The sequence below is a fragment of the Strix aluco genome, chromosome Z (genome assembly GCF_031877795.1).
Source record: "Strix aluco isolate bStrAlu1 chromosome Z, bStrAlu1.hap1, whole genome shotgun sequence".
Taxonomy (NCBI): domain Eukaryota; kingdom Metazoa; phylum Chordata; class Aves; order Strigiformes; family Strigidae; genus Strix; species Strix aluco.
In genome coordinates this window covers 45,156,898-45,168,488 of record NC_133971.1, presented here as the reverse complement: position 1 = coordinate 45,168,488, position 11,591 = coordinate 45,156,898, and the positions used below count along the sequence as shown (strand labels likewise).

The 11,591-nt window shown below is 56.8% G+C and overlaps 2 protein-coding genes across 2 annotated transcripts; both read right to left on the bottom strand.

Moving 5' to 3' along the window:
- Window positions 1-5,067: 5,067 nt before the first annotated feature.
- On the bottom strand, window positions 5,068-7,839 carry LOC141918801 (serine/threonine-protein kinase pim-1-like). Its single transcript, XM_074813653.1, is given in 9 exon segments — window positions 5,068-5,103; window positions 5,105-5,226; window positions 5,588-5,764; window positions 6,439-6,706; window positions 6,708-6,809; window positions 7,115-7,165; window positions 7,258-7,407; window positions 7,410-7,710; window positions 7,712-7,839. Coding segments are annotated over 9 exon segments (1,335 nt in total).
- A 1,872-nt stretch (window positions 7,840-9,711) lies between these two features.
- Window positions 9,712-10,586, bottom strand: LOC141918800 (forkhead box protein J1-A-like). The gene is made up of 2 exons (XM_074813652.1): window positions 10,557-10,586; window positions 9,712-10,497 (listed from the first exon to the last, which is right to left on the bottom strand). Exons 1-2 carry the CDS (start codon window positions 10,584-10,586, stop codon window positions 9,712-9,714), a joined length of 816 nt encoding a protein of 271 aa, XP_074669753.1.
- Window positions 10,587-11,591: the final 1,005 nt, after the last annotated feature.

Sequence of the window (11,591 nt, the reverse complement as noted above, 5' to 3'; positions counted from 1 at the left end):
CTACATGCACCCATGCACACACATAGGGATGCTACAGCCAGTGATTGCTATGAGTAGTAGCCTGGCACTGAGATCACAGCTGTCGCGGCACACCCGTGCCACGCGGGTGGCAGCACGGGGGCGGTTTCTGTTGGGGTCGGTGCTGATGGCTTACGAGGCCACGCGCGTGTGCCGGGGGCACAGCCCTGTCTGCCCGTTTCGGGGAGCTGGAGGAAGAGGAAGACTTTTGGCAGGAGTTGACCTGAAATGACATTTTGCCACTTCTGTTTTTGCCACAGCTTTCGCAGCGGGGCGAGATCTCCGTCCCTGCAGTCGTTCAGATGCACACGCGTGCCTGTGTGTCATCGCAGGTTCACTGAAGTGGCTGCTTCAATTTGAAACAGGAGCTGTTGTTCCATTTTTTGGGTTGCTTAACCCCCTCCTAACTGTAATAAACACAGTGATCAAGGACACACAAATATTACCCTGGAGAAAGGGGACCAAAAGCTTGGAAAAGGATGAAAGAAACACTCCGATCACCCCTTTAAAAAATATGTTTCCTTAGCCGAAGCTGCTAAATTTGTCTCAATTTTACACACTGGAAAGGTTTTGTGGTTGTTGGTTGGTTTTTGGTTTGTTTTTTTTTTACAGTGAATAAAGTGGTTTTTTCCTCATGAAAACCCCCACCAACTCTCAGGCCGAGTGGTGCAGTTTCGATGTGTCACACAGGCAGGGTTAGCGCAGATCCCACTCTAAGGAAGGTCGGTATAAACCCCAAAACATGAGACTCTGGTCTGGAGCGGGGCTACAGGTGCCTGAAACCAGCACCTGGCCGCCCCCACTGTCACAGCACGGGGTTTATTTTTCAGAGCAAGTCTGGGAAGGGACAGGTTTCACCCCGGGTTCATGCTGAGCGGCGTGCAGGGCTTTAGTCTCAACTCCTGGAGGACTAAATCCCCTGCCTGGGGGATGTGGGGACATCAGGGGTTTAAAGCTGGGAGCTCCTCTGTGGCTGGTCCCAGCCTAAGGAGGGGTAGGACAGGGAAAGGCAGGTGAGCCCAAGCTCCACCGCAAAAGATCTCCAGCAGGTTGGGGCACCGTGCCTCAGTTTCCCCACCTGCCCTGTGGAGGTGGTGCTGTTGCCACACAGGTCGTCGGCAAAAAGCCTTTGGAGAGTGACTTCCACCGGGATTCATTACGGGGGGGCGGAGCCGCGGGACACCTGGTTTGCTGATAATTCACCCCATCCTAAGGCAGGTGTTTAAAATAGCTCCTGTGCCTCACTGTGCTGAGAAGGGCCAAAGCGTTTCAGACATCGCCTTGGGGGCAGCTGGATGTTTTCCTTGCAGCAGGACGTGGGGTGAGATGCCACGTCCGAGTCTCCAGCTCTTTGGGTCCTTGAGGTGAGCCCGGCCCCCGCTCCCCAGGTGGTTTTTCTCCTTGGTGCTCATCTGCGTTGTTCCAGCTGTGACAGGGGTTTGGCTGTTGCTCATCTCTCATTCCCAGACAGGGACGTGCAAAACACAACCCTCGCTGTTGCTGTGGCTGCAGGCTGCTCTGGCCAGTCCGCTCTGCATCACCAAGCACCTTTGCTGGGGATGGATGGATACAGGAAGCCACAGGTGTGATGAGTGCTGGCCCTTTGCAAGTCCTCAGCCATCCACGGGACTCTGGTGCTCCCAGAACGGGAGGTCCAACAGTCTGAAATCTCATCCTGCTCCTGCTTCATCTGTTTTTTCTGCTTTCCAAAATGTGGGTCCTTCCCCTGCTGACAGCGGGGAGCAATAAAAAGTTGTGAAATAGAGGTGGGAGTGCGATGCTGGCTCCAAATCGCTTCCTGCTGGAAATCTCCTGCATCTTCATCCTCTCCTGTCATAGCTGACAGCCTCACATGGAAGTGAACATCTCCCTGTCAAGGAGAAATGAGGGATGAAAAAGCCTTTTCCTTTTCCCCAGCCCCTGTGCCACAATGAGATGATGTGGAGGGGAGCAACGGGCATTGGCTGCCCATTTTCAGGTATCCCATCACATCTACCATGGTTCTGTCCCCATGGCAGAGGTCTGGGACATGAATCTGGTGGCTCTCAGCCCTGTGAAGGCATTACTGCACAGGAAGGCAGATGCACAGGGGTCAAACACGCACCGATCCTTTCCCAACACCCAAACCTTGGATACACCCCGTCACCTTGGCAGCATAAAATGGTACCCGGGCAGTGGGATCTTGCCAGGGGACACGATGGCACCATTCCCCTCCTGCAGCACAAGCCTGGCAGGGACAAAATCATCAGCAACAGGTGGAAACAAAGTGACTATCAGCACCCCAGCCCCGCGCCCGACCTGCTCAGCCTTTCTGCGGCGAGTTTTCTAAGGAACACCGCAGCAGTCAGCGAGCGTTTATAGGCAGGGGGGGCCGAGCTCAGCCCGCAGCTGGGGCAGCTGCCAGAGCGTTTCGGTGGTGCCGAGGGGGACGATGGCCACCGGAGGGGCTCAGGCTCCTAGCGGTAGCAGTCAGCGTGGCGCGAAGGTTTGCTTTGTGTAAGAGCAGCTTCCCGGATGGTCCGGGGAAAAAGGGAGCGAGAGAGGAGGTTAAATACAAACCACATTTCAAAATAGGCCTAAACTTTGAAGGTGTGTGGAGCTGCGCTTCCTGCTTATAGCAGCCCTGAGGAGATGAAAGATGCAGTTGAGTTTTAAAAAAAAAAAAAAAAAGCAAACCAAACAGACAGAGTTAATGCTTTCTGCTGAAGGCAGAGGCACAGCAGTGACACAGCACACCAGGTCACACCACGAGGCTGGGACATGGCTCCAGGACCCCCCATTCCCTCGCACAGCAGCCCCCCGGCTCGGACAGCGGTGCTGGCAAGCCCGGGGTGAGCCAGGGAGAGGGACCGCTGCCTGGGCATGGGGTGGGGGGGTGGGGGGGTGGGGGGCAGGTTTAAGCAAGAAAGCCCTGGGGCAACAAAAGGAAAGGATGGTCCTGTTGTCTGAGATCTGGGGGACTTGAAAAGTAACCTGCAGAAGAAGAAATGTGCCTCTTCCTTGGGGCAGACGCAGCCCTGCGTGCGCAGCGCAGCAGGTGGGCCATGAGGTCAAGCAAGAACAGGGCTTCAAAATTCAGCACGTTAATTTAAAAAAAAAAAAATCCCAAGTGGAAACAGAAACCAAAACCACCACCCCCCAAAGCCGGAGCACTGCAGAGCTGGGAAGTGGGGTTTGACAGTGTGGAGGGTAAAAGCTCGAGCGAAGCGTTACCGCCGCTGACTGATAGCGACCGACTTCTCGTAATCCCAAGATCAACTTCCCCTCGCTCCCCGTTTGCCGCAGCCGAGCTGGAGGTGGGCACAGCCCGCCGGCAGCTTTCTTCAACCCCCAGCACTTGGCACCCAACACCCGCTCCGTGCCAACAGAGCCGGAGCAACAGGAGCTGCCTGACAGAAATTTAATTTGGCTGACAACACCCGGCCCTTCTCAAGGTTGCTTTGATGGTTGTTTCCTCACCATCCCCAGTACATGCTCTGCACCAGCCTGCGGGTGAACGGAAACGCAAAGGGCTCCACAGCCCTTCGATCCCTCCCAGACCTGCCAGGAGCTCTCGGCCCTGGAAACACCCCGCCGAGGGATGGGTCCAGCCTTCCTCGTGGGGCTGTCGGCTGGCTGGTCCTGGCTGACGTGGCTCAGCGAGCCTTTGGGCGACGCCTTTGGGGTTAGTCTCAGCTGGAGACAAATGGGTGGTCCCCACAGTAGCCCTGCAGTAGCCACGCCACAGTGTGGCCACTGGCACCTGGCATGCTGGCAGCATCCTTCATCCTACCCTGCAGTAAAGGGATGTCTCCATCACGTCAAGTGGTTTGTTTTTATTTAAAACCTCATTAAAAAAATACAAAATTTCTGAATTCCCCTGTACAATATGAACTATTAAGAAAAAACCCGCCGGCTAAAACATATAAAGACTTGACAGCGAGGACAGCCCGGAGCAGCTCCCCCCTCCCCAGCCCCAAACAAGACACCTGCGGGGAAAAACAAAACACCTGGCAAGGGAACAACAGCAACCAGAACTCTGTACAGAGAGAGCTGGGAGCAGGCAGCCGCTCCGCACCCCGCCAGACACAAACACTGCGGGTGCGGATGGGCACGGGGCAGACATGGAGGGAAGGCCCGAACAGAAAACCGGGGGGTCAGCAGCTGTGGGAGCAAGGCGTGGGTTGGAAACCCACGCGAATTATAAATAAATAAATAAGTTATCCTGCTGGCTAGAATTCTCTCTTTAAAAAAAAAAAATCCATGAAAATAAATTAAAAACAAAAACTGGAAAAAAGAAAAAAAGGTAAAACTTTATCACTATTAACAACTGCACATCAAACTTCACTTCTGTATAACATTTATAAATAATACATATTTACAGCTCTGTTGGTTTGCATTGTTTGTGCATTCGTGAGGGCATCGGGAAGCAAAGAAACCCAGAAAATCCAGGCGAGGTGGAGGCACGGGAGGTGAGGGATTGCCTGCTTGGCTCCCAGATGTCTTCTGACCTTTTTCTTTTTGAAAGGGGAAAAGGAAGAATATACCCAGGCGAGTCTTGGAAAAGCAGCAGTGTAGGAAAATTCAAGTATTTCCTCCAGCACAGCCCAGATCTCAGCTGAAGGCACTCGAGCACGGTGACAGCGGAGGAGGCAGCCATTCGGCCACAGCACCTGCCCTCCCCCCAAGTTTTCCCCCCGTTGAAGCATCTCCTGCAATAAGGTCTCCGATCCTCTCACTGTCCCGAATTCAGGTGGTCAGGAAGATGTTTGGGAGCCACCAAAACCAGATGGTTTGCCATAAGGTCTCCTCTCTCTACAATAACAGAACCAAAATGAAAAAAAAAAACCAAACCCTAACTTACTGGCAAGACCAGCAAATGAGACAGGGTCATTCAGATGGAGCCCAGGACAGCTGGGTTGTATGGTGGCCACCAGCACTTGGAAGATCAGGTCTCCAGCCCAGCTTTGGGGCAGGATGTGAGTGTTCCCGATGATCCCTGCTCAGTGCCACGGTGGTGAGGAAGCCTGGTCTTCTTTGCTTCTTATGGCCAGGAGAAGCCTGGAGCTGTTATGTGCCAGGGTCCTGGGCCAAACCGTGCAGGTGGGGTCTCTGCCATCTCCTAGGGCAGGTGAATGCCTCGCAGCCAGGAGTGGTTGAAAACGTCCTCCAGAGATGGTCTGTCTGAAGGCTGCGAGGACAAACACCACCTGATGAGATGCTGGCACTCTGGGGAGAGAAACCAGACACCGCTGGTCAGAGAAGGCTCCTTCCACCTTCCACCACTGTCTGCAGTGCCCGGGCCATGCTGGGTGTGCTCAGAGCTACCCCCAAACCTCCTGATCCAGGAGCTGTTTTGGAGGAGAGCAGGGTGGCAGGACACGTGCCACCTCCCCCAGCTAACCACAGGAGATCATCCTCCTCACATGCCACCTCCCCCAGCTAACCACGGGAGATCACCCTCCTCATGCGCCACCTCCCCCAGCTAACCACGGGAGATCACCCTCCTCCACAGCCGTAAGAGCGGGGATGCTCGTACACCCGGTGCCATCTCCCAAACCCGCTGCCCGCCACGAAGCTGGGTACCCACCAAGGGAGATCGGCTGGTGGAAGAAGAGCTGACCCCTGACGATGTCCTCATCCTGCTCGAAGGGGACGTCCCCACAGACCATGTCATAGAGCAGGATGCCCAGGGACCAGACTGTTGCTGAACGGCAGTGGTAGCGGTGGTAGCGGATCCGCTCCAGCGAGCTGTACTCTCGTGTTCCTACAGGACACAGGCGGAGCTCATCAGGTGGATGCTGCCTGCTCCCAGATCCTCACCCGAGCGTCCTCAGGGACACGGTGGCTGCACCGGTGGCGGGGGACGATGACGTACGGTGTGACCCGCCGCCCCCTCGTCAACACGGGACTCTTGTTTACAAACTTTGGGTTGTAAAAAAAAGCTGCCGGTGCTGGAAGAGGGCAGCACAGGCCTGGGGAAGGCCCGACCGTTACATGCAAAAAAAAAAAAAAAAAAAGAGGAAGAAAAAGAAAGAAACCACCACAGGTGGGAAAAAAACAAGCCTTTCCCCCCTGCCTTAGCCAAAAAAAAAAAAAAATTAAAAAAAGCCAAGGCAAACAAGGGGAGTGCAGCAGCCCAAGCCCTTCCATGCCTGCAAACCAAACCGGCCAGTATACGGGTTTTTCACCCCCTCCCCGCCGCCTCTGCTACCCCCACGGTTGTTTGTTTTTGTCAGGCTGGCTCCTCCCACCCCAGCCCCGGGCAGGTGGGTGGCAGCAACTGGGAGCTGGCTCCCGTTTCACAACATCCGCCCCGCGCCAAAAAGTAACTTGGCAGCCGGCTGAGTAATTAATTTCCCCCCCCTCCAAAGGGGGAACCAGTGCCCGGTCAGGCTGGGCTGTGCAGTGCCGGGAGCATCCCCCTGGGTGTGAGCTCACCGGCAAATTCGGTGTAGGCCGTGTCCTGGAGGAAGGTGCCACAGCCAAAGTCAATGAGTTTGAGCTCACCGGTGGCGAGGTCGATGATGATATTTTCCGCCTTGATGTCCCGGTGCAGGACACTGCAGGCGTTGCAGTGCCGCACGGCCTCCAGCACCTGCCGGAACAGCCTCCGCGCCACCTCCTCCGACAAGGATCCCCTCTCGACGGTGAAGTGAAAGAGATCCTGCGCGAGCTCTGGACGCTCCAGCACCAGCACGAAGCCATCAAACCAGCTCAAACCAGTCGAGGAAGTGGATGACGTCGTGGAAGCTGGAGGAGTCCACTGCGTTCAGCAACACGATCTCCATCGGCGCTCGAGTGCCGCCGGGCTGCGGGGGGACCACGATGCCGCCAGAGGGACAGGGCAGGGCTCTGGTAACCCCCACCCGGGAGACTCCAGTGCCCCTGTGCCCAACCCCGCCAGTGCCCGGGCATCCCCCCTGCCAAGGGGATGCTCCAGTGCTCCCTTCCCGACCCCCCCAGTACTGGGCAGCCCCTCACCCGGGATGCTCCACATCCCCCAGTGACTCCACGCCTGCTCCCCCCGTGGTGTCCTGGTTTCCACCCTCTTAGGCCTTGCCTTATCCCCCCTGCCGTGACACCCCGGTTTCTTCCGGTAGCCCCAGTCACTCACCAGCTCACCCCAGGCTGCGACGCGTTCCTGGGCCACGTGTTTGATGGCCACCTGCAAGCCAAGGGGAGCAACAGGCTGAGCCTCCTCCTCCTCCTCCTCCTGCTCCTTCTCCCCTCTGCCCTGCCACCATCCCTGCCACTTACCGGGGTGCCATCAGAGAGGCGGATGCCTGAGTAGACCGAGCCGTAGCCACCGCTCCCCAGTAGCTGGCCCACCTGGTACAGCTCCTCCAGCCACCCCTTCTCCTTCCCTGCGGGCCAGACTGGGCTGTCACCGCCCCGCCTCAGCCACCCCCCTGCCCCCCGCCGAACCAGGCCCAGCCAAACCGGCCCATCCTGCTCTGACCTGGCGGTGGTTTGGCCGCGTGTAGCTCCCTGCCGCTCCCGGGACGTTGATGGGCTGGCAAGGGGATCTTCGGGAGCGGCACCGCAGCCCCCTCGCCCGATTCCGGGGCTGGGCGAGGCACCTCCCAAACCGGACCGGGCACTAGTGGCTTGGTGCCGGCGCTCGGGCTGCCGCGCGGCTGTGGGCGGGTGGGGAAGCCCGGGGAGAAGGAGGCGGAGACGGAGGAGGCGGAGACGGAGGCGGCGGTGGGGCGGGGCAGGGAGGGAGTGGCCTCGGCACAGCAGCCCCCGCCCCGGCCCCGGGGTGAGCGGGGGCCAGGGCTGGGCCGGGCAGAGCCGGGGGGCGGCGCTGCCACGCCAGGCCCAGCCGCACTGGCCCATCCAGCGGTGCCACTGCCAATAGGGCGAGAGCTGCGGGGAGGGGATGAGGCGGCAGGTCCTGGCGCGGCGGGAAGGGGAAGGGGCCAGAGGTGTGCAGGGGGGGGGTCGGGAGCGAGAAACGCTGGGAGAACCAAACCGCTGCTGCCAGCCATCGCTCGTCCTCTGCCCGACTGCCCAGCCGCGGGGCCGTTGCCCAGGGAGCCCCGACGCATTCCGCGGTTGCCACGGCTCGCAGGATGCAAACCGCATGGCGGGAGGGCAGTGGGCACGGGCAGGCTTGGCCCGGCCCTGCCGCCAGCCCGGGATCGGGCCCACGGGCACACTGCCTGCTCGCCCCGACCGGCTGCTCTCTCTGTCGGGCCAGCAGAACCGGCCAGCTGGCAGCCACGGAGCTCCTCTTCCTCCCACATCCGCGCCAAAATCCCCATGTTTTGTTCTTCACTTTATTGTTTTTTTCCTGCAATCCCACAACTTCCTGGTGGAGCCCGTCCCGCCCTTTCGCCCCACGCTGCCGTTACTTCACCACCAGCAAACCGCTGCCTGAACTTTTCCCTCTTCTTGTAAAAGTGGCAACTCCAGCTGAAGACTCTTGACTAACAATCCTTTTTAAATTTTTTTTCTCCTCCTTTTTTTTTTTTTCCTCAGAAGTCACTGTCTGAGATGTTTCCCCGAGTTCCAGAGATAAATAATTTCCTGGGTGGGGGTCTCAGATTGCTGGAGAGGAGGGTGCTCAGAGCCACCACAGCACGGAGAAGACTGGCACATCGGGGCCAGAAAGAGGACAGGAAAAATCAATGCGACACGCAGACAGCTTTGGGGCACGTGTGCACACACACACTCCCTGGAGACTCACATGGGGTACAAAGAGAAGGTGCAATGCACACCTGCAGCGTGCACACATGTGCACTGTGAGACACACATCTGGAACACAGAGCGCACCGTGCGGTGTTCACACACACACCCCTGAGTGCGCGCACACACACACACACCCCCCACACATGCACACGCTGCAGCACGCGGGATGCACCCACCTGCACGCCCTGCACACACGCACCCCATGTGCACCCGCCCCTGCGCCCACCCGCGAGCTCACAGCACACCCCCAGCGATGCGCGCGCTCGCAGAATGCCCCCCCCATGGGGGCACACGCAAACTGTGCACTCCTCTCCCTGCTGCAGGTTTTCCAGCAGTTTCTTAGGGTTCCCCCCCGCCCCCGCTTCTTAAATACCTTCTCACAGAGGCATTACCACCATCACTGATGGGCTCAGCCTTGGTCAGCAGCGGGGCCAACTTGGGGCCGGGGAAGCTTCTAGCAGCTTCTCACAGGAGCCACCCCTGTAGCCCCTCGCCTGCTGCCAAAACGCCCCACACCAACCCAGCCCAGACCCAAACTGCATTTCCCCCATCGCCCCGCTGTTAAGGGATGCTAGTGCTAAAAAGAGAGGGTTCTTTGAATATATAATATTTAATATATCATAGAAAAACATCTAAAAAAGCAAACGTGCTGAATTTATAAATCTTTTCTTCTTCTCTAAGCAGAACATATGTCCTGAACCTGGAAACTAACTAACTAAATTTAAAATATATATATATATATATATATAATTCACATTCCTTCCTTTAAAAGTAAAAAAATAAATAGTGTTGTATTTCTTCATGGGGAAAACTCATGCACTAGAGACTGCTGATGTGTCCCTTAAAGATAAAGCAAGAGTTCTTGTGGCGGTGTTTCTGTAAATCATCTGACAATGAAGCTGGTCAAAGCCATTGTAGATGTCTCTGTCTCTAGAAAATCTTGTCCCTTGGGAGTGCCAGCAGCATGGGGGGAGCGTCCTCCTAAATTCTGTGTGGGCTTTGAAGGGTGTCTGGCCCTTAGACGAGAGATGCCAGACTGCTCCAGTCATTCCCATCCGCTAGCAAAGAGGCGTCGCTGAGGTCAAACAAGTGCTCGACGTTGACAGAGTTGGAAAGGTCATGTTCTGTCTCTTCATCCCAGGGATGCTGCAGCAGGGAAGTGGCCATCAAGGTTTCAAACTCGAGGTTGTTCTGGTTGGATTTGGTGAGGATCTGCTCCTGCCCCTGGGCACAGTCCATGTGCTGCCCATCTCCTGTCAAGCCCAGGTTGACTTTCGTGGGGTTGTTTGGAGTCGTGAGCTCCAGATCCTCAAAAAGGGAGAATTCCCCATTCAGGCTGGTGTTAAAGATGGCTTCCCAGTCCAAGTCCCCTGCCAGCGATCCCAGCTCAGGCTGCTCACCCTGGCTCAGCAAGGCAGAGCTGGAAAGCTGAGGCACCTTCACCACTTGCTGGAGCAAGGGCTGCTTGCACTTGTGCCCTGCTGGATTGGCGTTCAGGTTGACGGTGACTTCTTCAAACTCTTCCAGCAGCTGCTGCGACTGCACGCTGACAGTGAGGATGTTCTTGGAGGCGGGAGCCGAAGCAGCTCGGCTGGCGACGCACTGTGCTTCTGGCTGGGCTCTTTTGGTGAAGGCCAGGTGGAGCTGCACTGGGGTCATTCTGCACTTTTTGGAGGCACCATTCTTGAGCTGGTTGGCGTATTGGGGGTCCAGCTTCCAAAACCCACCTCTCCCTGGCTCGCCCTTCTCCCGAGGCACCCTCATGAAGCGCTTGTTCAAGGACAGGTTGTGCCGGATGGAATTCTAGACCCAAAAGAAAAAAAAAACAAGGCTGAATGCTTGCCTGCTGCTGCAGCCACTACCTGTGTGCAGAGGCTGATGGAAAAGGCCATTTTCAGTAAGGACCTTTGGGAAAAAGAAAGCAGAAACAGCAACGTCAAGCCATCCCGGGCTACATGCCCAGCAGAAAGTCTCCTGCCCCGAGTCACTGGCAGAATTTTCTTGCCTCTTGTCTAGTCCAGCCAGAGATGGCAGAGCCAAGGGGGTCCAGTGAGGACTTGCCAATCAAGAGGAAGTTTGGGGCAACTGTCCTTGGCTGTAACTTCTGACCATGTGCCTTGGATCATGCAGAGCACTGGCAGGACCCAGCCAGACTTGCTCCAGGCATGGAGCTAAGCTGAAGGAGGGCAGGTCCTCCTTCGTGGCTAAGGAAGGAGAAGAGAGTCTTTACCCTGCTGTGGCCAGCACCCCATTACAAGTGGCAACACATGGCAGCACCACAGCAGATGGCATCATCAGCAGGAACACAGATAACCCTGCAAACAATCCAGGCTGTGGTAACTCCAGATTTACAGTTTCACAAAGTTTTACAAGGGTCAGAGACTTGCAAGCTGAATTCTCTGCTCCCCATCTGCCCTCCCCATGCCAAACTTCATTCAGCCTGAGCTGCCCTCCATTATCACCCGGTTGGAGAACATATTTATCATTCCTGCCTGCAAGAATCCTGTGAACCCCCTGCATCCCTGCAGAGAGGGATTGGAAACCTTCTTTCTTTTTGGAAGGCACCCCTTTAAAACCATTGTGATCCTCCAGCCATGAGTTTGTAGGAAAAAGTCAAGCCGCTGGCAGGCAGCTCGTCCTCCCTCCTCGCTCCCCTAGGTCCCCCCAGCACAAGGGAGGCTGGGGGACCCAGGTGGCCCTGGAGAGGAAGCAGGGAGTTCCATTCCCCGTGATGGGCTTCAGGAGCCGCCAGAGACCCACCTGCCTGGGGAGAAGGTGGGCAACGCCTGGGCAGGGGTTTTGCAGTGGTTTTGCCCAGCCCTGCCTGGGTGAGCCCCAGCCGCCGGGATCACCGACACACTGCGGATTTGGGCTGGGAATAACCGGAGCAGAAGGAT

Coding starts and splice junctions, on each gene's coding strand:
- LOC141918800 (XM_074813652.1), bottom strand. CDS start 10,586: ATGGCCTTTTCCATCAGCCTCTGCACACAG. Junction 10,498..10,556: donor CCATCAGCCTCTGCACACAG/GTAGTGGCTGCA, acceptor TTTTGGGTCTAG/AATTCCATCCGGCACAACCT.